Source organism: Polyodon spathula, chromosome 12 (assembly GCF_017654505.1).
Source record: "Polyodon spathula isolate WHYD16114869_AA chromosome 12, ASM1765450v1, whole genome shotgun sequence".
In the NCBI taxonomy this organism is placed as follows: domain Eukaryota; kingdom Metazoa; phylum Chordata; class Actinopteri; order Acipenseriformes; family Polyodontidae; genus Polyodon; species Polyodon spathula.
In genome coordinates this window covers 40,302,912-40,330,143 of record NC_054545.1, presented here as the reverse complement: position 1 = coordinate 40,330,143, position 27,232 = coordinate 40,302,912, and the positions used below count along the sequence as shown (strand labels likewise).

Genomic DNA, 27,232 nt, shown 5'->3' with positions numbered 1-27,232 from the left:
CACACACACACACACACACACACACACACACTGAGTAATGCAATGACATATAGATAGCCATCATCCAAGCCACTGCCATAGCGTTAAACTTCCTGAGTTGAAAATAACATTTTAAAATATGCTAATGGATACTTCAAAGCACCTAAACATGGCTCATTGATGCCTACTTTTTCTAGTTTTGAAACTATCAAAAGCTGTTTTCACACATTCACTTTCTAATGCCAGCCCTTAAATGGTTACAGAGCCCCCTGAAGTGTTTACAAGAAAGACATTCAACTTTGTTGTCCTTATTCAGGATTATTTTGTTTTGATTCACATATCATAGGTAAATAAACTAAGGATTTTTTTTTTTTCAAGTTTTACTTGGTAGCATTCGCCAGAAGAGATTTCTTCATCTAAACAACACGGTGTATCCAGTTCATGCTCCCTCCTGCAACAATACTGGGGCTCTGATATAAACGAGTGGCACTTTGTAGGAACAGAAAACCAGCATTGTTGCAGGAGGGGATGGGGTCTGGATACACTGATCTTCAGAAGACTTTTTTTCTGCCGATGTGTACTCGTGTTGAGAAGTGTATTGCCCAGTTGATATGACCCATGATAGGCGATTAAGAATTTTGGAAATATGTGATTAAAAAAAGTTGGAAACAATACCTCTTGTGCACTCCCAGTAGTAAATCAAAGAGACTTGTTCACGTTAGCAAAGCATTTCCTACAAAACTACATTTTGTTGAAGTAGGCTTCCAAAATAGAAAGCATTTTATATAATTCACATCCAGTAAATTTGTTACACAATGTAGCTATTTTTATTTGATGCAGTAGCCACCATTACTTCTGTTCAACCAGCTACACAAAAGCAGTGGTGTTTATCTAACAGGCACAAGCTTAACCTTTAAAAAGCAAAGAGAAATTGGAATGTGCTAGCACACCAGCAACACCTTTATAAAAGTCTCCCCATAGTAAAAGCATAGCATAGTGACAGCATGGGTAAAACATTATAAAGCCCAGAGAGTTAAGCATATTAAAAAACAAACCATGGTAAATGCATAGAAAAAAACCCAGCAAATTACAGTGCAGATGTGCCACGGTAAACTTTTATAAGGGGACTCGCAACTCAAAAGACAATTGCTGTAATATGATACTTAAGATGATAAAACTATAAAATGTAAATATATGAACATTTACACTTAATAAAAACTACAGTTACTATAGCAATAGGTTTCAAAAACCACACATCAATGTGCACTAAACAAACAAACAAAAACTGTTACCGGGACATGTTGCATACAGGGTGCTTCATAATTCACACAGCATCGCCAAAGCATCAAACATGCAAAGGAACACATGCTTAGCAGAGGGGGGGGAGGGGGGGGGGGTCAACAACCTCCACATTACGTTGAACTGAAAACAATGCAACAATTGCACAAATTATGAAATCACCTTGTATATAGTGCAGTGCTTTCCACTGAAACAAGCCAAGATTCTGAGTTACATTGTAAAATACAGTCCACGGTTATTACAAGGCTCAACTACAGAGCTTAACAGTTGTTATGCAGATTCAAATTGTAATTGAACGTTTTTTAAATATTAATTTTACAAGACTTATTTTTGTTTAGCAAACAATGATGCTGTGGACCCTGTGGTACAATTTCAATATGTGTAGAAGTGCCTATGAGCATTTTATTTCACTGATGTTTATCATGGAAGCACGAGGAACACACCATGAAAGTTACAAATTAAAATACATCTGTACCACATCTGTCACACCAGAAATCAACCCTGAAACACAGACAAGCCCAGCAATTACTCTGCTGTTTTGAAAAATCCTGTCCAACACAGAGTGCAAACTGAAGCAATGAAACATATTGCAACTAAACGAACATAGCTTTTCATTTGGAATGTTGAAAAAATAAAATATTAAACAAGACAAAAGGCCTCCTGCGTAAAAATTTCAATGTTAAGGCCTTCAAGATTGCAAAAGATAACTGCCGTTTTAACTGCCGAAAACCAAGAACCACTGAGAGACACCTTTTGATTGATAGATCTACAATTAAGGTAAACCTGTTTTCACCGAAGAAACACACTGGTAGTAATATTGTCTGGACAACAGTGATAGAAATGGTACACTTGTGCTAGTATTACGGTTTCAATGTCATGTGTACATACACATCTTTGTCATAATAATGCCCAGAATATTTTATATATATATATATATATATATATATATATATATATATATATATATATATATATATATATATATATATATATATATATTATACACACACACACAGACATTTCAACAGTTTAACTCAAATTGGCTCTCAATAACTAAATTAAGATTTGAAGAAAGAAGAAAAAACTGAATGCTCTGTGTTATTCCCAATCTCTTAGATATTATTAAACTATTAAACAACAATAAACTGTTAAACAAATCCTTTGGTGTATAAAAGTTATAAAACAAAGTTTTTGCACCTATGTTCTTTTTTTTTTTTTTCCCTATACTGCATAGGAAGTTTTAATTTATAATCCTCTTCTACAATAGTAGAATTGGGTAAATCCCATCCCATATTAAATACAAATGGATATACTACAACTGGAATAAAAAAGATGTCCAAGGACTCTGATCTTAGAGAAACACATATAAAACAAAGGCAAAATGTATTAAAATTAAGAAAATGAAGATTACGGCCACCCATCTATGTCCCTTTACCCTCTATTATGTCATACAGACTAGCTGCCTAAAGCAGTATTATACAGAAATCACCCCTGAACCTCAAATCACCAAGACTGAATTCAGCTAATTTCACAAAACTTGAAAAATAAAAAAAATAAAAAAATAATTGAAAAACATTGCGCTGTCTTATATTTTCCAGTAATTGCAGCATTTAGATTACGCCAATACCTAATAGCATACAAAATACCGTATTTACTCTTATTGAAGTCGCACTTTTGTGGCCAAAATGTCAATTATTCTGGTGCACTTGAAGACCGGCTGTACAGAGCATTGCCCACTACAGACATTACACTCGTTACAGTACCCGGATATTAAAATGGCTGCACAGCAAACTTCATGAAAATTTTTTGATGCAGCTTATAAAAGAAAAGTAATTTAGTTTGCTGAAGAAAAAAGAAACTGCGGCATCTGCGATGCATCAAAAGACGGAGACATAATCGAAAGGCTATGTAATACTATAATATTACCAGTATAGTACTTGTTGAAATGATCAATGCGGGTCTGGCTTCAAAATGAACAATCATTTATTTCTATATCTTCCTTTCTCTATCTGGAGGAGCACAAGAAACAGGGACACTAAGGTATGTACTGCTTAAAGAAAGATTCACCTAGAAATCAAAAAGTAATTGAATCGTTAATTATTTTGCTTTTTTCATTAAGAGTTAAATGGGACTTGCATTCAGGGTCTTTTTTTTTCTTGGTGTCCGTATTTGGGGGTGCGACTTGAATTCGAGTAAACACGGTACATCTTCAAGTTGTTGTTCTATAGATAAAACCACCATGTGTTTGCATGGACCCTGTCAATTCCAATGCTGGTAGGTCACATGCTTTCAATTCAGAGCCTCCACAGGCATGTACTATAGAAGAAAACCATCTCTAGGTGAGGCGGATTCCAAGCACTTGTTCCAGTTCTTGCCTGCGCTGCTGTACCTGTTGGAAGCAATTGAGAGCTGTTGATCTGAAATTGACATAAATATGACAGCCAAATGACTTTCCAAATGACTGTTATTGAATTTATTCATAATACAAAATAATTCATTAACTTTGGATAAAGAACGCAAAATAAATTTGAATCCAAATTTATTTTTTCTAAAGTGTGTGTATATCCATTTTGACTGAAAAACGAATCCAGAAAGTGCTAACAGATTGCACAAGGGTACTAAACCTCTGTCCCTTTCATACATCGACACGATTGCTTGCTGTATATTTGCACAAATAGGTGCATGTGATGCTTGTATGCAGGTTTATTTTAAAAGTAATGAAAATCTATTTGAAATCTACCTATAGTCTTTTATTCATTTTTCACCTTCCTTATCTTGAGCTGCGAGGAGCACTCGAGACAGGTATAAACAAAAGGAGGAACTACATTTTCAAAAAAACAGCGGATACCCAAGTATTGGCCCAGGTGCCTGTTTATGCAATTAAATGGTTCTTGACATTTACAAAAGAGATTCATTGTTGTGTTAGTGTGGCTCCACAGGTTGTCCATTTAAATAAGTGTTTCAATTAAAACACAATTTGAAAAGATAACATCTCTAATTAAATAATGGTCTTCAACATGGTTTTATTCTTTAGTCCCGAATTAATGTGCTGCAATTTCAAATTCATGGTAAAATGTTCTGCTGGAGTATTCTTGTTTCCTACCTTTGAGAAAACATATCTCCCGACAGCCTCCTGTGCCCAGGGCTCCTCGTAAAACTCTGATCTTCTCTCCGCTTCTGGGTTTCCAACCGTGTCCGTCATCAGCTGCAACGAAGCAACAGAAAGACACACGCTACAACATACTGTAGTAATGTATTTGAAAATGTCTATAGAAATTATATATAGGCCAATATACTCAAATATACTACTTTATACAAAACACATTACCCCCACTGCAAGATTCCTAGTCAAAGTATGCAGGCACGGTTTCAATCAATTAATCAATATATTATTTAATATATTGAAACGATCCGGCTTTTTGCATTGTCGCAGGCCTTACTGACTGTACGGTTTGTCTTTTATGTTTCTGTGTTACATTACATAATGTTTTGCTATGCCACGCCGCAAGCTGGGGGTGGGGTTGGTTGCCAGTCTGTCCAGGCTCACCAATCCTGGACATGCAATTGCACCCCCAGAATGCTGGCGGGAGATTGGGGTTTGAATGACATGCCAATGAAGGCGGATGCAGGCCATGGTTTAATGTGAATAGATAAATAGGAGTGCATGCCTGAGTGCGCGCAAAAGTTGGACAGCAATTTGTGAGAGGAGAAGACAAAACCCAACAGTGAGTGACAGAGCCGTCAGAGGTAGACTGGAATTTAGCACAGAATTATTTGTTTTGCTTTGGCATGGTCCACAGCGGACAGTGGTCTTTTATTTTTTATTTGTCCTGTGCTAATAAACTGATGAGTTCGAGCACGAAAAACTACTGCCTGTGTTGAGCCTGCTTTCATTTTACATGCTACGCTACCAGTACAAAAATAGGCAGATCTAACTAGAAGCAGCTTTCCTAGAATTGACCAAAAAAAAAAAAAAAAAAACTAATCAAAAATGTAATATAAATGGAGGAAACAGAAGAGTTTAAGTATAAATGGAAATCTCAAACAATAAAAAAATTTAAAAAAGACGTCAGAGTATATAATACGAAGTCTCAACATTTATTCCAAAATATAAAGCTTTTAACACCACAGTTGAAAATGTGATTTAGTACACAGTAGCACTATGAGATGCACCTTTTAATGACTTCTTTCCAGACACTCGGCACTTTTCTCGCATTAGTGCCACTTTGCAAAAAAGTTCCGACAACTTGGGGAACTCGTTGATTGGAACATACTGGATTGAAATTTTGCTGTGGCACTTCATTGAATTTATCCTTGAGATGCTGTTGAGATCCATTTGAAGATCTGACAGGGCTGTTGTCACATTACAGGTAAATGGGTTTGCAAATAAATGAAAGATATTTCGATGAGACTGGAAGTCTTCAAAATCGACAATCAAAGAATTTGATTAGGTTTGCTCGTTTTTCACTGCAGCGCTTGTAGCCTTCATCATCAAATGAATGTTTGTGTAACTCTTGAATCTCTCGGCACACAGTGAAGTGAACAAAATCTCGGTTTGACACATGTTGCTGCCACAATTTCAGCTTTGCTTTGAAAGCTCTCACCTCTTCATCCTTAGTATTATGATTTGCTTTGGTCCTTGGAGTTTCTTGTTTAAAATGTTCATTTGCTCAATGAGGTCAACAATAAACGCAATATCCAATAGCCACTGGGGGTTATTGAGCTGCACAAAACGTTTTCCTCGTTCCGACATGTAGTCCTGTATTATTTGAAGCAACTGAAAGAATTGCTTCAGCATTGCTCCATGACTCGGCCATAATACACGGTAAAATACAGTAAATCATCATACTGCGAGTCCAACTCACTTAACAAGGCAAGACACTGTCGATGCTGCAGACCCCTGCTGTGGACGAAATTCACACCCTTGATAGATGCGCATTACTCATTCTAATTCTGCAACTATTCCACATACCAGTTGATGTAGAATGCAGTGTAAGAAAATCGGTGCTTCTGCATTTCTTGCTTTCATTTTTTCCAGCACTCCAAGGCTTCTTGAAGTTTAAAAAAAAAACTCTCTCTTTTCCTGTGGTTGTGTTGTTCGTGATTAACTTAAAATCTCTTCAAAAACATTAAAGTTAATATTACCTGCCATTTCGTTAATATGCTCAGCAACCGCGTTACGAGACAGACTGTTCTTTTTTCAGGGAACACTACATCAGCTGTTTTAAGCAAGCGCCTTTAAACAAATTCGCCATCTGAAAAAGGTTTGGCAGTGCACGTAATCTCTTTGCCAAAAATAAAACTGGCGTCCACAGCACTTCCCTTTTTTTCTTATTTTCAGAAAAAACTTTGAGACTCCATAGCTTCTTTTATCTGTGACTGTCAGCACAAACCTTTCCAGTAAATTCAGAATAAGTTGCTTTGTTCAGCGTGTCATAATGCCGTTGTATGTTACAATTAAGCCCCGTATTTTTCACACATTGTTTAGTTTAGTTTTATCCTCTTCAAAATGTGTTTTTATTTCATTTTATTACAAATACATATTCATAAAATAACTCAAATAGATGTATACAGTATGAATAAAAACAAAGTATATATCATTGTGACAGAGCAAATTAATCCTAGTCAACAATCTCCCTCCTTATCTGTGAGGGTGCTGTATAACAGGAACAGTGCCTCGTAGTGGTTGGTCTGGCAGATCATGCCAGGGTCAGTTGGAAACCAGCCAGCCAGGAAGGGGGCGGAGTCACAATGCCCGACATCATTGCCCTAAAGCGGTACATGATGTCTCAGTCATGGTTTGGAGGAAACGTGACAGAATTGGCTATCGCAAGGGGCGTGGCTAAGGGTATAATTGGGGATGGGACGATGTAATCTATTCCGTTGATGTAGTTATGAGAATGACCGAGAAAGGAAACGGACTGTGATAAGCGTATCGTGAGTGTTAAAAGTGTTTTGTTTGTTGCTAACTGTCTGTGCTTGTCATTACAGAAGGCTAACCTCTGGGAGCTGTAGCTAAACCACCAGCAATTAAACCCAGACTTCATTATTGCACACGTATAAACCTAAGTTATAATCTTTTATAACTGCAACCGTTGCACTGCAAATCAGACATATTGCCTTGCTGTCAAATTCATTCAAGATCAACAAAACAGGACTACTCGGTTAAACGTTTAATAATGTCTTTTATGGTTTCAGAACTACTGTATATTGTAGCTTCAATGAGATAATTTAGGACCTTAGTTGCAGGGTGGCTTGTGGCACTGCAGAGAAAACAGCAGAACGTGAACAAACTGTACTATCAACAATGTCTGCTTACTGAAACTACAGTAAGTAGGTGTAAACATTCAGTCAGGAATAGCTTTGTTTCAGTCCAAAATTAAACACGATCATGAGACACTGAAGATATTGAAAAGGGCCCACAGTTGCCCTCCAAACCCACTGTCAAGCCAATAAGCTTTTTCACCCTCCCAACCTAAACAATACATGTTACCTAGCTACTGGCCCCTGGAGGACCATAGTTAGGCCTGCATGTCTAATTACACAGAATACCAACTCTCCCTACCTTGAGGTCCTGGCACTGGGATTTCAGCCAGTCCTGAATGAACTCCTGGGGGTTGTTACTGAAGCTTAGCATGAAATCCCGCTGAGTTTTCAAGTGGTTTATTGACTCGATGGTCTCATGGATCTGCAGGGGTTCAAGCAGAGTCAGGTTAGCCTCCCAGGTTCAGCGCACCCTTTAGGAGAGGGCTGGCAAAGGAGCAAGAACATCAGCAATTGCTCCCCTTCTCTCCTTGGATCAAGATCACGCTCATCAAAATGATCAAAATGTTTGAACTGCCAGTATTGTGACCGTATCCCTCAGAAACAGTTTGTCCTCCCTCACACACTCTTGTTTCTTTCTGGTTTTCTTTTTAAAATAAACTCCCAAAACAAAGAGGGGACTAAATTAAAGTAATTGTCTAATGGCACAAGTACAGTTTCATGGTGCATAGTCCCCAGCATCACTTAAATGGACAAATCAGTTGTCTGCAGGAACAATACATGTCATTAGCAGTAGTGCTGATTGTTTTAATATTTAGATTAACTGTCAGAAACTACTATGATTAGCGGTGATCTTTTTTTCACTAAAATGATGAAGACTAAACAAATGGTCGATAATATCACATTAAATTACTATTGTTCTAAACCTATTGTAACATTTTGCCAGTAAGGACAGAAGACCCATTCCCTGCCACTGAATCGAGAGGTAATGCACCGTATAGGTTACTCATTCTCACTGGAGGTAACCCTTTTACCTTCACTTCCAGAGCAGCGATCTCCTGCTGGTTGGTGGTCGATGACAAGAAGCTGCTCATCTGACTTTTCAAGGGGTCGTCCACCTCCACATCAATGTCATAGCAAGCCGTTTTCTTCTGGTCATTTGGGTCCACACTGAAACAGGGACAGATCGAGGACATGCGGACACCTTTTTATGAATAAAATTGAGTGTGATATTTATGAATGGTTGACATCTTTAACAACAGTCTAAAGAAAGTTTATCAAGCTATTTTATTTGTAAAAGCATTCTTTTAATAACTGCTGTTTAAGAATAAATACAACTTAGCACTGGAAACTTTAGGAATTTAAAAATAATAATGATAGTAAAACTTGATAGAAAGTGTGTATTTTTCTATTTTTTTTGTATACCAAAAGGCAAACATTTTGCATATTAAAAACAAAAAAATATATATTTCTATTGCATGAATAATTATTTTTTGTATGTATTAAATCAGTGTCATACATGCTTATAACTGCCACATATTTTACCATAGTTGACCATGGTTTGCCATGCTTTTTAATAGTCTTTACACTTCCTCTATAGGACTTTAAAATGCTAACCTATAGTTTACCAAGCTTTCATTATGCTTTATTACAGTTTGCTATGCTTTTACTCTGGGACACTGATGTGGGTAGACGGTTATACATAACATAATCAAACTTGGTATTAATAAAAACAGAAGAAAAAGGTTAAACAAAGTTAAATAAGTTTGTCAGTGACATACTTACCATTCGGCATGGCTGTAAATACAAAATGACAGCCATCACTATCATAACTTCACAGTATGCACATGTACAAATGTAAGTGTAACAAAATGACAGACAGGTGCCTCCACAGATCTCTATATTCTAATAAATCACAATGTAAAAATACCCTTACCATGTTTCATCACGTTAAATACAACTGCTAAGTTAGTTATAGATACAAAAAAGCATCCAGCAGTATTTCTGTATAGTCTGTCCAATATAAATGGAACCAAGTAATGTGCAAAACTTAGGGCCTGTACATAAACCACTTTTACACATAACACGCACACACACTCCTTAACACGTGACTGGATACTCTGAACCTGTCTAATTTAAACTAACTTGCACAGGAGCATTATCAACAGTTGGCTTACTTCAATAAAATGATTAGATTTTAGTTTACTTGCAGCCAATGGCAACACTATCCAAACGCTTTGAAACGTAGGAGTCTCTGGCACTTCTTGCGTACATCTGTAATCTGATCAATCTTTGCCTCACTGCCTGCAGTGCACTGCAGCCTCATGTGTCTCACCTGATCATGTGATTGATGATGATGGGGTCTGGATGCTGCAACAGGCCAGCCAGCTTCATCGGGATTTCACAGAATCTCATCCGATTACAGTTAAACACCTAAGGGTAATACAGGATTGACATACAGTATAATAAGAGCTGGGTTTCTTAACTCCTATGTTAACAATACAGTCATATATACTAGGGCTATCGGATGGTAAACCTTGACTTTCAGTCTTGGTCCATTCGCTTCAACTCGTGCTGATATTCCCCCCTCCTATAACCCTACAGCACAGTATAGTAAAGCACAGAAGAGTCTGGATAATCAATCATAAACTCGCAAGATAAATGAAAATGTGCAGTCATTACATACCATGTATTGTATAAAGGCTTTCACATGTGCTGTTTAGTACTTGATAGAGCAGTTAGGGCTGCTTGTGTTTCCAAGTCCCTTCAATGCCCACCTGTCTGAAGTAGCGGTTGCAGTTGATGTACTCCTTCTCATGGCTGTCCTGCAGCTTGTTGTTCTTGATGTAGAGCCACAGAGCTTGCATGATGTTGGCGCGGGTCTGGGTGTGAACGCCCAGCAGACGAGCCAGACGCAGGTCCAGCTTGTACTGTGGGGGCTGCAGAGAGAAGAGATGGGCAAAGCTGTGGGCAACAGTTTTGCATCACCCTAGAGAATGAACTGATCCTTCATAAAGTCAAATAAAACTATTTGACAAACATTTTGATCTCCTCATGAAAGCAAGGATAGAACTTCTTTTCAAACCAATTGTCACAAATTGACATTCAGCACTTTTTATATATCTTACATAAAATCTCTGACTTAAAAAAGCCTATTCTAGGTCTTATTACAAACATGCTCCGAGACATTGTGAATGATCAGTACTTGCCAACTTGCTCCAATACAGAAAGCCAAAGACAGGAAATAAAGCTTCCGGACTGTCAGGACAAATGTCTCGCTGTCACGTTTCTCTTTCACTAACGGAGGGATAACCAAAGCTTTAAAATCCATTGTGTTTAATGAATTTGTTTACATTTTTCAAAAGTACTAAATATAGGTTATACTATTCTTTAAGTATAGTTTAATATGCTTTAACATACATCTCTGGGCTTTGCAATACTTACCTATGCTGTACCATGCTTTCAGTATGCTTTATTACAAAGTGCTATGATTTTACTATAAAACACTTTTATAAGCATGAGAATGGCCAACAGCACTAATGTAATGGAAGTAATTGTAAAACTAGTCACTCAGGCATCTGTCTATTCGTAACGAAGGAGTTAAACGAAGCACAACAACTGGCCTGATTTTTCAAGTGAAATGTACACATCCTTGCTAATCAATCTTTTGAATCTCTGTGAATGCTCCGAGGAAACTGTTAGATGTTAACATCTTTGCCGCTTCCTCCCGCATGTTGCTTTAAAGACTGTTGCAGGGTTTCAAATCAAGACAAAAAAAACAAGCGCTTTTCACCTCATACTAAATGCATTGCTTTTATTGCAATATTAAACCCAGGCATATTGTCAATACTGTATGAATGTCAAAAATGTAACATATTAATCTTTTATAGAAAAAAATAAACCGAGCAATCTTGTACCATGCTTTTTACTGCTCTAAATACAGGTCCACCTTTGCTCTTGTAGTTTATAAGGTCGTCAGGACCCCTAGATGGATTTACAGTTTACAGTATGTACAGTACACTAACCTTGAATTAATTAGGACAGGACAGAGTGGTGAACATGGACAGAATGTCTTTCTATATGGGGTGGGGCTATTTTGCTCTGACTGTCTATTTTAAATCTAACAAGTAAGTCAGTAACAAATGAACATGATGAATATCTACAGTACAGAATAATACAGGGTAAAAATAGCATTTAGGCCTAGATGCAAATGAGGCGTTAGTATTCTGGTAAAATATATTAAAATGACCGATTTATTGTAAGGAATAACTTTGTGTCATCCTGATGCAAGGGTGACAAACAGACAGACAGCCCCCTATATCCCTGGAATCTAACGCTCAAAAACTTGTGCTAAATAATGTTAATATATTGAGTTTCATCAATATTGGATAAGCAGCTTTTAATAGAGGTGTGCCAATATTCGTATTTTTCGAGTTATTCCCTTTAAACAAAACGGATTAAAACAATAAATTACTCCACACAAAACAAACAAAATGGGGGATTGGGAAAGATGTAACCTCCGATTAAACTCAACATAGAAACACACATCAGTGTAACTGTCATAGCCACTTCTTAAAAATAATTAAAATACGAGGATCACCAGATCCCTAGTTTAAATGCAAGACCATCGCCACCTGGGATTTCACCGACTGAGGGGATAATAAACACACCTGGTGGTCCAACATTAGCAGGAGAGTACACTTCACATTGACATCTCCAGGTCTCTTCACCTGAAACCCGTCCGTCTCCTGGGTTGTAGGCATCCGGTGCCACTAACAAATTATTAACACAAAGAAAGGCAATTAATAAACTGATAAAAAATTAACACCATACACCTTTTACAAGTCTACCAACTTTGACGATGTACGCCAGGGTTCACAGATAATACAGTAAGCACTCACATATCTGACCCTATAAAATTTTGACGTCACCATGTTTTATGATGTTACCATTCACAGAACTGCATAAAATGTACAAGACAATACAATTAAAAAACCCACCAGTTTCCAGAATTAAAACAATACCCAAAGTCAGTATTCAAAATTGCAGAATATAGTGCTCACTAAGGCCCTAATGTCATAGTTCACTTGCAAATGAAAATGCACATCAACTAAAGATCACAGATTAAAAATAAAAATAAAAAAAGTCATCCAAATTTCTTCATGATACTTGAGTCACTCTTGAATATTAATATGGAAAATGACATTATTTCTCCACACACACAAACATTATTTGTCTCAGTGTAGTGGCTCAGCAGCTATGTTTGTAATAACTTCTGGTACCCAGAATAGAACGTTCTTTTTCTAGATTTTGGAAAAAAACGTCTGAAGGTGATAGTGCTATCATAGCATGCCACCACTATTTTGTTGTAAACACAGTCAGTACTATGGAGGGCCCATGACAACGGCCTACCTAATAATCTCTGTAGATATACTATAATATAAATATCAACACCCGTTGACTCCCTTACCTCAACCAGGTGGTTGTCTGGTCCATACAGTTCTTTGTCCAGCTCAATCACCAAACTCTTAAAGAAGGAAGAAAACTTCCTCTTCTGTTTTCCAGGCTGTGGGTTTCAAATCCCCCCAGATTAAAGCACAACTTTTCAAAACACACAATGAAATTACGGCATTCTACTACGGTCCCTAATTTAAAGTATTAAGAAACTTGAGAGATATTAATACATTCTCAAACTTCTTTCAACAGTACAAATCATGACACTTACACTGTTGAAAAAAAAAAGTTATTACAGATGGTTATGCTGTATCACTTTAGCATAATGTGTGTATTATATTTAATACACCAGTTTGCACACTTCTTACAAACTCTTGCAACTCTTTTCCTCTAGGTCTTTCAAACCACTCACGTCTTCCAGAAGCTTTCCTTCCACGCGCAGCTCCCACGAAGCCACCTTCTCTGCCTCGTCCCCCTCTGGTTTGGCGGGGGTATAGGTGTTGGAGATGTAGATACGTAACTTGCGTTTTTGCTGGATCAAGAAAGAAGAATCTGCAGATCAGCAACAATCTGCTTTTATATATCGCTTTTTAAAAGTTAAACCATTTGATATTAAACACAAACAAATATGGCAGTAATGTACACCCGAAAGGCTGTCAATAGAAAAAACTACTCATTTGCATTAACCCATTAAGTACCAAATACATTTTTCTTTGAAGAAAATCTGAAAACAAGTTGCATGTATGTAATTTGATACATTACATTTAGACTTTGCCGTTAACAAAATTAGAGTAAGTTATCATAACAATATAGTTAAAGACAAAATTACAATAACCGGTAGATGCCAGTTAAAAATAGACCAAAAAATTACAAAGCAGCCTGTCCTCAAATGAGGACAGTGGCACTTAGTGGGTTAAGAACCATCCTTTACATACTTGCTCGTCCTGACACGTGTGGGTATTGTGTTCTTTGTGATAGTGTTGTGTGTCTTGTTGGTTGGTTCGTTGGATGTAATGGTACGTCTCTCGATATGCAAGTTGCAATACGATATGTATCACAATACATATGATGATCTTGATAGGCTGCTTGTATGATGCATAAGAATATTAAAATATTATTTGATGTTTGAAGACAAACATCAAATGAGACAGAGAAAGTATGTGTTCATATCTACTATAAAAGAACTGTTATTCTTCATTCACGAATACAACGAGCTATGCTTTTGATCTTGTATAATACAAACGATACAGACCTCTATTGTGATACAATATATCATGTAAAGAAAGTATCATGATTCATCTGTAAAAAAATGAATTGTTACACCCCTAAAACACAGTGCTGAACAAACAGGCTTGGGTATTCAGTATCCTACAAGCAAGCAACCAACCATCCATTTAAGTACTGACATACAGTATGGTGCTCATTCAACACATTATAATAAGGATTATAAGAATCATTTTATTTGACACTTGGCAACTGAGGATAAAATGGGTTTTATGCTGTCAGCTAAAAAAAAAAATCACGTTTATTTTTATAGCCAACCTTTAGGAGTTTCTAGTGGCACATGGGCGCTTAAATTAAACTTTATGTTTGCACAAGCACATTTTTAGTTGCATATGTGATCAAATTAGTTGCACTGTAGAGTCCTGTTGTTAACTTTAGTTTCTAATTTAGTTCATGAGAAGAATAGTCACCTCAGTTATTTTTATTGAGGTGTACTGTTCGCTGTGTTATTGTTTTCTGTAAAATATTGATATCCTGTCAGTTAAAAAAAGGCTTAATGCAAAAGCTTGTTTTAATATTATCTTCTTTATGCTGGCCAGAGACCCACGCTTATAACTGTACTGTCATATTTTCTAAAATTAATAAATCGAAACCCGGATAGTAAAGAGAGACCCGGGTAGCGTTGGGTAATTTAAAACCCGGGTTTTCGTGGACCCGTGCCAACCTCAGAGAGAGAGAGAGAGAGAGAGAGAGAGAGAGAGAGAGAGATAGATATAAATACAATGGCACAAATTATGCAGAGGCCTACAGTGGCATAAAGGCAGTCGTGAAGTTGTCTAGCAAATGCATAGTGCAAAAATCACATTGTCGCATAATTTATAGGGCAGGTTGTGTCAGAAAAAAACCTCCTATGGCAATATGCCCTTTCCAATCTACCAGCCTACTCTTTCTATACATAAGTTGTGTAGGTGGGGCTGGCAGAGTTGACTGGAACGAGGAAGGCTGTTCAGTGCTGGTAGAATCTCCAGCCTGGCCCAAAGCAAGCTTCAAGCCACATAAATGCAGATAGGAGGAACTCAACAGTGAAGAAGCAAAACCCAGAACCACTCTGAATTATTATAGACGACATCCAAAAACAGTAGAAAACGAATAAAAGGTCACTTGAAGCAACTTTATGTGGAGGTTTTAAAGAACCATCGTACTGTTATAGGCTTTTTAATAGCTTCCTGGATCTCCATGCGCTTGCGAGCGATGGTCTGGTCGAGCTTGCGCTCAAAGGCAAGGAGATCCATGTAGGCCTGAGATTCAGGAACCAGCTCTCGAATCTGTCAAACACAACGGTGAGGTACAAAGCACTGTTTAGAAATTAACACCATTACAAATCTTTTTTTTACTTCAAAAACATAGATTTTATTCATGTTGAAATCAGAATTACAATTTATTTTTTTCTTTTTTTATAAAATGACAAATATACTGGACCTTTCATAATTCATTAGGGTGCTATTAAATGTCTAAAGCTTTTCCCCTATTCTTTAATTAATAGATGTTAATGTTACAAAAATGTTAGAAAATGAACAACAAAACACTTTGAGGGTGCTTGAGAACTTAAAATAAATAACAGTTGTTTGGTTCTAGTTTTGTAAAATTAACAGAAGTCTGACCTCTTTCAAAAAAATAATTGAAGACTGGAGTAATCGCTTTGAAAATATGGCCCCTGCTGTGCAAAGCACTTACTACCAATGCTTTGAATCTGGCCCCAATTGACTTATTTTAGTAAGGCAATGAACAGGAAGACACATGTCAGTTATAAATGCTTTAATCACCACCACTAAGTTTTACAATTTTTTTTTAACTTGCCCTTTGAGGAAGTATCTTGTCTGCCATTTTCCGTCGCTTGATTCTGAAAAAAAAAAAAAGTTCAATAATGTGACTAATGAATTTGTGAATAGTATGCTCTAGATAATTTTGGAAATTTCATAGACAGTATTATGGCATTAAACAGCACTGGCCTAAAGAATGTCATTTTCACTGGGGCAAAGTGGCTGCTGACATTGTATTTTCCCTGTTTTTAGAATTTTTATAAATTGTATGCACGGTACAGAGATACTAAACACTCAACACAAGTTCAAGGAGTTGTTTTTTTGATGCCTGCCGAATGGTTTATTTTTTTAGTAATATATACTGTAGCATTGCAGATTCACTAATGAGCAGCTCATATTTTTAGCTGTCATGCAACTACTGTATGGAGGAACAAGAGGAGGCCATTCGGCCTAACTAACCTCATCCAGTTCCTAGCAACGGATTGCTCTCAGAACTTTGCAAAACTGGGTCTAAAGGATCCAAGTGATTCTGCCTCAAAAAGATGACTAGGTACCCCATCCCATACCCTTACCACTCTCTGGGTGAAGAATGATCTCCGTCCCTGTGCCCAGTTTATCTCCACTTAAATTCCATTTATGACCTCTGGTCCTGGTTTCTGTACTGCCCTGATAGAATTGGTTCAGGTTAACTCCTTTTAAGAGAAGACTCCTTTTAAGTCTTCAGCCATGCCCCCCTAATTCTTCTTTGTTCCAGACTAGACAGATGCAATTCTTTTGGTCTATCTTCGCAACTCATTGCTTTAAACTGGGACTAGTCTGCTTGCTCTTCTTTGGACTCTCTCTAGGGTCACAATGTCTCTTTGTTGTGGCTGTGACCAGAATTGGACACAGTACTACAAGTGCAGTCTCCCTAGAAGGTCTCTAATGAACACCAGGTGTTGGTGAATTAATAGAGGGCACTCTTTGCTCTGTCCACACCTCATGGTGTTAGGTGACACTGCATTATACGTTTTTAAGAGGTGCAGGGTACTTTTGGGAAATGAATGCTCTGATGGCAAAGACAAGCAATGTCCCAATATCCAGTCTGAAATATTTTCAAATTCTCAAACATGTTTTTGATGGAGCTGTTCATAATGGATTAATTAGCCTGTATATCTAATAAGTAGATTGTACTGATTAACACTGGACAGGAATAACTTTGATTAAATAAGGCTGTTACAAAGATTCTGCAATTTCCCATTATGTATATGCTTTTTTAAATTTCATTCTTTCTTTGAAAGCCTCTAACATAACTTACAACTCATAAAGACTTTGAAAAAACTCTTCTTTAAGTAACAAATATATGCCAGTGCAGCAGGACCGTCCCTTAAACAATGCCTTGCATCTCAACCAATTCAAATGATAGCACTTCAAGATGACACCTAATTAAACAAAGTGACCTTACCACCTGGCTTATCCTATATGTTTTGATATTTTATCCTATATCCAATGTAGAACACGTCTGCTTTATTGTCTGGCTGACATCTCTTACCCCCGTCTCTGGTTATGCATCCCAAGGTGGTGCTGCTGCTGCTGTTGAAGAAGTCGTTTTCGGAAGGGGTCCATCCCTTGCTGAAGCATGCCAGGCCTCATGGGCATCCCTGGACCATATGAAGGTCCAGGGACAGGCCCCATCCCTGGCATTGGCATACCTCGACCTGGGGGCATTCCCTGCCGCTGAAAACACAAGGAAGCTGAGGCTTAGACTTGGGGCCTTTATAAACTCTATTGCACTGGTCATCAAATTACGTTATGCCTCCAAAAATTCTTGGCTTCAAAATATGGCTGAAGACCTAAAATTTCAGATATCAAAGTTTTACCAAACCTAGGCCTGAAACTTACTAGAGCCTTCTCTTAACTCTTTAAGGGTCGTGATCGTGTAAACACAAACATACTGAAGTGTCACTCTGGTTCTGTGATCGGGGAAACACGACAAGAAATGCACTTCGTTTCTTTGACTTACTGGGCAACCATACTTTGCAGTACATATCATTATATAGGGTTGGGATTGAATTTCACTGCCTGATTGTTTGTTTTTTAATGTGATGTCACTGAGATGAGCATTTCATTTTTAAAAGGCGGATACATTTTACAGCAGCACGCAGAAACAAAACATGACAGGAACAAAAAAAAAAAGCCAGAAAAAAGGGGAAACACTGTAAATCTGATTGATCACACTTACAGTTATATTATAACATGTATTCCCCCTCATGTGTTTTAATAGAACACTTATAAATATCAAGAAACACATAGATACAAGCAGATCACATTTCATGAACTAAACTTATCCGGTAGGCAGTGCTCCAGAGATGGTTTTGGGTTTGGGAGTAACTTACTGTCTAATTTTACCACAGAGAGTAAATGTATTTCAGGTGGTAAAATGCAGCATTACCTTGAAGTCATGCGTAATCTCGATAAATACTGTACAGTCTTTAATTGTAATGGGGTAGGCATTAAAAGAGAGCCTGCCATTTTAACTGAGATGTTACTTTGAACTACTATACAACCACGCGTGTGTTCTACAAGGTTCTTCATCGGCTCTGCACATTTTTTTGAGGTATCACACTGACTCTGCACATTATAGGCACCTTTTTGTAGTAGTTGCCTCGGACTATGGTTCCAGTTGGATTTGTAGCTGGACTGGGATATTTACGCTTCAACCGGTGTAGCTTCGAATTCTTACTGTGATTGGCTGCAAAGACAACAGGGCTAGCCAGAGATTGGATAATGTTTGTTGGGTTGTTTTTTGATTATGTAGTTTCCTCGTAACTGAAGACATAGTATTCTGGGAGGTGTAGTTGTTAGTGCAAGTTTTAGGGGAGGCGGGAGGGGAGGCAGACAAGCTGTGCAGCAACATTTTCATGCATTACATTTTAATTTAAAATTAAGGTGAGGCCCTTAAAAGGGGGGAGTGACTAATACACCGGTGCAACGTATATGCAGGTGTGTGTAATATTAAATTACGGTACCAGTGCCACAATGGGATTAATACAGCCACAGTTATTTTGGCTTGCACAAACTTAACTGTCAACAACCAGATTTATTTTTTCAGGATCTACGGCATTCAAGTCATGTTGCTAGGTTGAAACAAAACCACTGTTCTAATTAAAAGTTTTAATGTGTTACTCTCAATACCCATAGTCATTTTGAACATTAAACGCAAGCTTTCAGACTCTTGACTGACCTCCTCTCGACCAAGGTGCGTACTTACGTGGAGAAAATAAAAATGGTGGTTGAAGTTATCAATCTTCGGAATATGAAAACGTCACAGCTATACCGCTTCACTGTTAACACAGTAGCTGTCAGCCTCTATGCATTTCTTTATTCCCACCCTCCCAAGCCATTGATTTGTCAACATTCAAACTGAACCTGCCCCCGAGATCCAAAATTAACAGATAGGAGGAAAGTGTTTATGGCCCGGTATGTTTTATTGTTTTTCCTTATCACTGATAACATTAGTATGAAGAACTGCTGCTATTTAATTTATACATATTTATTTTGAGAAAATAAATAAATAGAGAGAAGTGTCCATTATTGTTTATAAAGACCCTGAGAATAGACGTTTGTTATGTCATTGCAATCACTCTGGTGAAACAATGTCTTGTAATTTGCCCAAACATCCAATACTTTTCAACAAAACTTCCCACTAAAAAACGATTTGTCTTTAAAGGGTTAAGGCTGGTTTATACAAGTCTTTTTATGATTTTTACAATCATTCTACATGTTTGAGTTTCATCATCTCTTTAGCTCTCCATGGCTGTTGTTCAAGTTGCCTTTCACAATGTGGTCTCCCTTCATCACAGATGTCACGTGGCACTTTCAACTATGCTGTCTCCACATACTTCTCTACTATACCCTGGGCCAACAGATCTAAAAGCTCACATGATGCCCAAAGGATCATGAAGTACAGCCTCAAAAACATGACCTGTGCCAACAAGCTTGAAGCCTGTTAGAGACAGCAACAAGGGAATGAACTCTGTACCGAATCACAATAACTCAGGACCAATGCAAGGTAACAAAGAAAAACGTTAGTAACATACACCATCTGCTAGACTAATACAAAGCTAGTGTGGTCAGTATAATGGAAAATATCAACATGACCTCAACCTAAAAATATATTTTATTCTGGAATAGGTTAAGAAAAGCACATTGGATAAGCAGTTCTCTTGATATCAGTAAAAATACCATTGTGACACAAACGTATGTAAGCACACACACAGGCAAATTCTTTAATTCCCATTTTTTGATACACTCAAGACTTTCCTAAATTCTGTGCAAAACTCTGCCAAGCTACTTTATTAGGACCGCTATCTAATATTGGGCAGGGCCACCTTCTTCCACGACCAAAGCCTTCACGTGACTTGGCCTTGACTCCGCAATGACTTGGAGCAGCCTAAAATCGAAGGTCCTTGCTACTGTGGCACCTTGATGTGCATGCACTATCATGCCAATATTAAATGCTGTTACATCCTTCCCCACTAGACTGTTCACTTATTTTTATGTCCAATTTAGGCTGCGAGAGAATTAAGTCTATTTTTATTTGACTGCGGTTTTGTTTTTACTTTGTTTTAAAAAGTGACTTCTTTTAAGTTCACCTTTTCTTGTGAAAGGTGTTCCGCTGGGACCAGTTCCCATCTAAACCAAATAAAAATAAACTTCCAAAGAAAAACAACTGTCTTGGTGCCAGACCTAACATGAATAAAAACCTGTTTTGCTTCTGTATATACCTTATAAACAGCGGTTACAGTTCTGCTGTAGTACACCAGACCGATGTTGCTATGTAATTATGCTGCAGACACTGCTGCTCGTACTAGCCTTGCCTAATCCAGTGCAGTACCGTATGCGACACTAACACAAGGGTTCTGAAACTTTTACTGACGTTTCAATAATTCCAGTGAGTCTGCAAGGGATTATTATAGTTACTTAAGAGTCAACACGCCAAGCTTGTCTCGCTCTATTTAACGACATACAATAACAGCCTTATGAATGCTGGCGTGTCATTGTTTAAGAGCAGGGCTTTTACTCAGGCTCAGTTGTTGTTATTATTATTTATGTCCTTGTGTTTAAGTGAAAATCAATTTTTCGCAAGGCTGCAAATCTCCAGCTTTAAATTCCAAGAGCGTACTACACAAGGTGCCTGACTTAATTCAGTTACATTTTTTTGGCTACTGTGAATTTTTTGTTTATTGCTAGATAATTTTCTCCATGTATGGCTAAATATGTTTCTAAGTGGTATCTGTCAAGTGGACTGTATTATGCTGCTCCAGAAATTATTTTATATTAAATTCAAGCTACATCAATGTTGTCTTTTAATAATGTGCCAACATTTATTTTACTCTGATAAACCTGTATTGGAACTTTAGCTGGGGGTACAGATAGTCTTTTTCTGTATGTTTCAGATACATGAGAGAGACTTTCAAATCTATCAAGCACAGGAAAACCTAGGCACTTAAACAAATCAACCAATTTGATTCCATTTAACACAAAACTGAGATAAAGGCTTTCTATTCCACTGTGTTACAGTATGTGAACAGTCTGAATGCTTCTACATTGCTGGTACTAGTGGACATCATTTTTCAGAATTTTGGACAAGGACTAAACCTAAATTAATAACATTCTATTCTGAATGAATAAAAGAAAAATAAAACACCACTGGTTAACTTAAAAGTGACATAATTTGCAACTTTAATCAATCAATCAATGTTTACTTTATACAGCACCTTTCATAGCGGACCATCATCACAAAGCATTTTTACAAAAGTGAGGAACAGTGCATAATACATTATATACAGTGAAACACAGGGCATAGTAACAAATAGAACAGTAAAAATAAAATAAAAGCAAACACATTAAGAACCTATTAATGAATGGCGTGTAAATACAATCATATCTTGATAAAGGTTTTAATGTCAATTTTCATGTCAGACCCACAAAAAGTGTCACTTGGGTGGTCTGAAAGTAAAGGGTTAAAAGAGATGCCAGTATTTGTACCTGGCCGTCCTTTTATAAAGATTACAATGTGCAGTGTTCCGCCTGCACCTCTCATACTGACAAAGGACCATCTAAGACTGCAGGGGTGACAGGATGTTGCACAGTGGGCTACATGCACCCCCAAAGCCACACATAGGCTTTCAAAAAACAATGGGAGCCAATCATGAAAATGAACACTGGCAAGGGACTAAACCAAGTCCAATCATACACAGTGTCAGTACACAACAGTTTGTGCTAGAACAGGAGGAACACCGTCAGTTATAAACGTACCATGTCATCACAAGGGATACTCACACTAAAAACCATACTTCAGCGTAAGGCACTAGCCAAACGTCTGACTTCCTCGTCATTACTGAAACTAATTCACAACAGAGACCTGCGTCTTCTACGTGCTATGTCAGGGACAAAATTCAGTCAAGCGAGGGACATTTCATGTACACAATGGTGTGTGCTACATATAGCAGGTGCTTCCACTTTCTCAAATTGTATCCAGTAGGGACATAAACTAAAAGACAACAGACATACTGCAGCGTCAGTACACACAGCCCGCACAGACCCGCGGGCACTTCAGCTTCAGAAAATACGAACCACGTGAGTACAAGCTAATCATGTGGCTGTTTATCTACTTTCAATTCCTTTTTTTGGGGGGGGCGCGGGGGGTCAAATAAAATTTAGCGCAAATACCCAGCAGGACTCCAAAAGTAAAATTTACTTTAAAACGACACGCGTTTCCTGGGTGTTTTGCTTTTTTGCTTAGTTTATTACTGTTTGGAGTGTTTCTTATTTTAATTGTGCTCCATTGTTTTATAAACGCGGAAGTAGTCGCTACCAACAAACAATACTTGAGTCTTTAGGCCTATTCAAAAACACACAGTACGCTATATATATATATATATATAGTATATATATATATATATCATATATATATATATATATATATATATAGCCACTGACTCACGGCGTTTACATAGTCTAAGCGCAGGTACTACTAGCTCACCTGTAAGCTTTCATTACACTTGTCCTGTGAAAAGTCCGTTTCAGTTCGCAAGGTAAAGATACATTAATTAAATAAATACTCATTTAATTGCTACATTGTGACTTTAGTAGAGAAAACTAATGCTTAAATACAAATTACCACAATTAGTTGCTTGCACCCAGTTGATCGACTTCAGAAAGCGCACTAATTCTGATATTTTTAGTATAAATATAATCTTGAACACTAGTTACACACGTTATAACTTACCAAAAGCAACGCATGTATGATATTATTTTGCCTATATTGAAACGGCAAAAAAACCAAAAAACCAAAATAAAAGCAGTGAACTAAAACAGCAACTTAAATATTATGAGTGTACATGAAAACGTAGCGTTTATACTGAAATCGTTATAATAAAATACTTTATCATAGTCTTTATTTTCCTGGATAAGTAATAAAACGTGTTCAACGTTACCTGGTGGTACGGGGAGGCGCCTGTGCCCATGGTGCGATAGCCTGGATTCTGTTGCATTGCATGAGGTATCCGAAGAACACCTTGACCCGAATTCATAGGGTTAATATTAGGATTCACTGGGTTACCCCCTAAATTCATGGGACTACCAGCAGTCATGGGGTACCCTCCTCTTGTCGCCATTTTTTTTTTTTTTTAAACTCAAACCTTCCTGCTGTTAAATTAGAGCTCGACACTTTCAGGATCACTTTTTTTGAAGGCTATAAACTAAAAAAAAAAAAAAAAAAAAAAAAAGAATGTGTAAAGAAATATTCTGCTCAAGTCTAAACTAGTTCCTCCTTGTTGTGCAAACTCTTAGTATTGTGCAACAAAACGGTGGTTGTATTGTTGGTGTCATCATTTCCCATGAATCTACGGTTTTGTTCAAGCCCCCTAATTATTTTAAATGGTTGGCACACAAAAAGAATTTAAGAGCCCGACCAATGTCTAAAGATAGCGATCAGACAGGGTTTGGCTGTGTCTGAACTAACACGCAACCTCCTCCTACTCAGTGGTAGTCTTTGAAATAGGACTCCTTACAAACGCCCCCTGCTGTTCAACTGAGTTTACTACCGGATGGGTGAGTCAACTTCTAATAACCGTGACAACAAAAGTATAGTTTTATTTTTTTTTACCGTTATGGATGTGTGACCGTCAAATTATATTTACTAAAAATGAACTGACAAAAGTCAAAGACGGTCTTTCAAGCAGTGGCTGTACCAAGTATAAAATAGCCTACTAAGCTTGGTTTATTTTTTTATACAGCGGTTTAACAAAACTCCGCGGAGGGTCTGGTTAAACTGGTCAATTAGAAAAATAAGCCCCTTAAAAACCACTGTACTGTAAAGTTCTCAAGTCAACTGTTCTCTACACTCCTAACTTCATTTCTTTGCTGTAAACCTTGTCTGGAATTTGATATACATGCTGGGTGCCCTGTAGGAGGGTAATTAACAATTGTTCCCAACTCGTACCTTTCCAGTAGTTGATGGAATTTTACTTGGCCTGCCACCAAATATGATCTGAAAACGTAGTTCAACATACTGTATTGTGGTAATAATGATTACGTTGTGTTAACTTTAATTGCACGTGAAACAGTAAGGTCTTTTTTCCCTTATGGGAACAAGTAATAATAATAATAATAATAATAATAATAATAATAATAATAATAATAATTGTGATTAAAGCCATTAGTGCAGTTCATGTATTTAAGTCACACTTTTAAAGCCCAGAAAAATGTGTTTCTACTGTAATTGTCAAAAAAAAGGTCTTGCTCTAACTTGTTTACATAAAAAGTGCTGAGAGACATTGGATACTTTGACTGTACCGAGTGTTTAATTAAGCCTTTAAAGCACATCTTATTACCTCTAATTTTATTTATATAAAAACATTCTGGCATCCTCTCTTCCCTTACAGCCAGGCCAGTCCTCCAGCAGATACATCTGAGTTTGTATGTATTTATTTAATTGAACAATTCTTTATAAAAACAACAAGGCCCAGCAGAAGTAATGGATAAGCACACCTTTACATAAGAACATTACAAAATGTACGAATGAGGAGGCCATTCGGCCCATCTAACTGGTCCGGTTCCTAGTAGCTGATTGATTTCAAAACCGGATGATTCTGCTTCAGCAACATGACTAGATAGCCCATTCCATTCCCTCACCACTCTCTGTATGAAGAAGTGTCTTCTTCCACCCGTCCTAACTCTATCTCAACTTAATTTCCAACTGTGTGGTCCTGTACTGCGTTTAAGTGTTGGTTTGGTTAACTATGACCCCGTTAACACTACTGTGCTGGCCCAGGGCCACCTCAGGGGCAGATTCATATTTAGGCCTACAACCCTATTCATGTTTACCGTTCAAAGGTGAACTGTAATGCAAATAAATATTTAACCATTTCAATAGAAAACGTTAATTACACCATGTGACACATTTTTAGCGTCTCCTTGAGCAGTATATTGTATAAAAAACATTACAACAAATGAACATTGAATGTACTGGAGCTCTCTTCCGTCGCGCTTTGTGTGCCGTCCTGTCGTTGACTCGCTCTATAGTTACACATAGGATTCTATTGAGCGGATGTCCTGTTCCTATATTATGTAGCCATTGTTTTGTTATGGCCGCCTTTTGTTGGGTTAAAGGCTTAGGCACACAAAAATACTTTGTTACTGTTTTTCTTTTTGTTATTTTTGTACCCAAACGCTTTGCATTCTGACATAATTCACCCTGCTGGCGTTCACTGGTGTGGGTGGCTGTCAACAATATGATGTAACAGCAGCTCCAGAAAGGTTCCAGTATGGCAGTGGCCTGCATTTCCAGCTGACCCAGAAACAAACAAAGCTGACAAAAAAATTGAAATACTGGCCAAACGCTTGATTTTTTAACAAAATTGGTGCAGCGAGGCGCATTTGTTATGTATACAGAACATTTAGAGAGCCTTGTTATTTTGAGTACAGTTCCCCTTTAAGGTGCCTTTGCACTTTCACATATGTGACTGAAAAGCAGGCCTAAATTGTGGCGAATTGCTTGTTTTTTGTTGTTGTATGGAATGATAGCCTGCACTTAGAATGGAAGAGCTGCCGGGATGTACAATAATCCTTGATTTTGTGCAGATGTTTCTTATTAATGTATATTCAATGCAGTACAGTAGCAATGTTATGGTATATATTTAAAAACAAACAAACAAAAAAAAAAACTATATTTATATTATTTACTTTTTTGACTTAATGTTATTGTGTATCAACGAGCTTAATATCTGTGGATGAGAACAGTATTTTATGTGTGTGTAAAAGCAAGCAGCTAAAAGAAATGATCGGCATTTTAATATAAAGACACACACTTATGTAGCTGTGTATGTCGTTGCATGCAAACTAAACAATGGTGGCTGAATATGCCAAGTCGCCTCATTATTGATCGTTATTGAGATTCTGCAGTTTTTATATTTATCACTTAGTTTCTAAATATAACAGGAAGAAAAAGTAATTGTGACAAATTAAGCATAATTATGAATGAACTGCAGCTTGTATATTATGTGACAGAAACAACCTGAATGTTAACCCACTAGATTTTTTTTTAAAAATATTTTTATAATTAAAGTTGTATGATGTAGAAATAATTACCATTCAAACGGTGTCCTAAATCTAGGCCGGCCCTGGGCTGCCTTTTCTTTTTTGGAGTGTTCACCTATATGAAAAGGTTTATGTCAACGCCTTTTAAGAGTTTGAGTCTTTAAATATGACAAGTTTGCTAATTATCCCCCAATCAAAGTAATTGATGTAGCTAAGAAATATGGGTGGTCTAAGGACAGAGCCCAGCAGCACTTCATTGAGTACCCTGCTGAAGTTACAGGCTGGAGACAGTGGGGCTTCTCCCTCTCGCACTGGAGACAGCGGGGCTTCTCTCTCTGTGCTGGAGAAAGCGGGGCTTCTCTCTCTGTGCTGGAGACAGCGGGGCTTCTCCCTCTCCCACTGGAGACAGAGGGGCTTCTCTCTCTGTGCTGGAGACAGCGGGGCTTCTCCCTCTCCCGCTGGAGACAGCAGGGCTTCTGCCTCTCTCACTGGAGACAGCGGGGCTTCTCCCTCTCCCGCTGGAGACAGCAGGGCTTCTGCCTCTCTCACTGGAGACAGCGGGGCTTCTGCCTCTCTCACTGGAGACAGCGGGGCTTCTCCCTCTCCCG

At 37.6% G+C, this 27,232-nt stretch overlaps 1 protein-coding gene across 1 annotated transcript; it reads right to left on the bottom strand.

The window, feature by feature from the left end:
• Positions 1 to 2,259: 2,259 nt before the first annotated feature.
• Positions 2,260 to 24,111, bottom strand: LOC121324636 (SWI/SNF-related matrix-associated actin-dependent regulator of chromatin subfamily D member 2-like). The gene is made up of 14 exons (XM_041266731.1): positions 23,522 to 24,111; positions 17,572 to 17,756; positions 16,078 to 16,120; positions 15,423 to 15,545; positions 13,409 to 13,528; positions 13,013 to 13,108; positions 12,213 to 12,314; positions 10,320 to 10,481; positions 9,878 to 9,975; positions 9,328 to 9,339; positions 8,577 to 8,712; positions 7,844 to 7,966; positions 4,382 to 4,483; positions 2,260 to 3,667 (listed from the first exon to the last, which is right to left on the bottom strand). The coding sequence occupies exons 1-14, from the start codon at positions 23,699 to 23,701 to the stop codon at positions 3,614 to 3,616; spliced, it is 1,536 nt and encodes a 511-aa protein (XP_041122665.1). The 5' UTR covers positions 23,702 to 24,111; the 3' UTR covers positions 2,260 to 3,613.
• Positions 24,112 to 27,232: the final 3,121 nt, after the last annotated feature.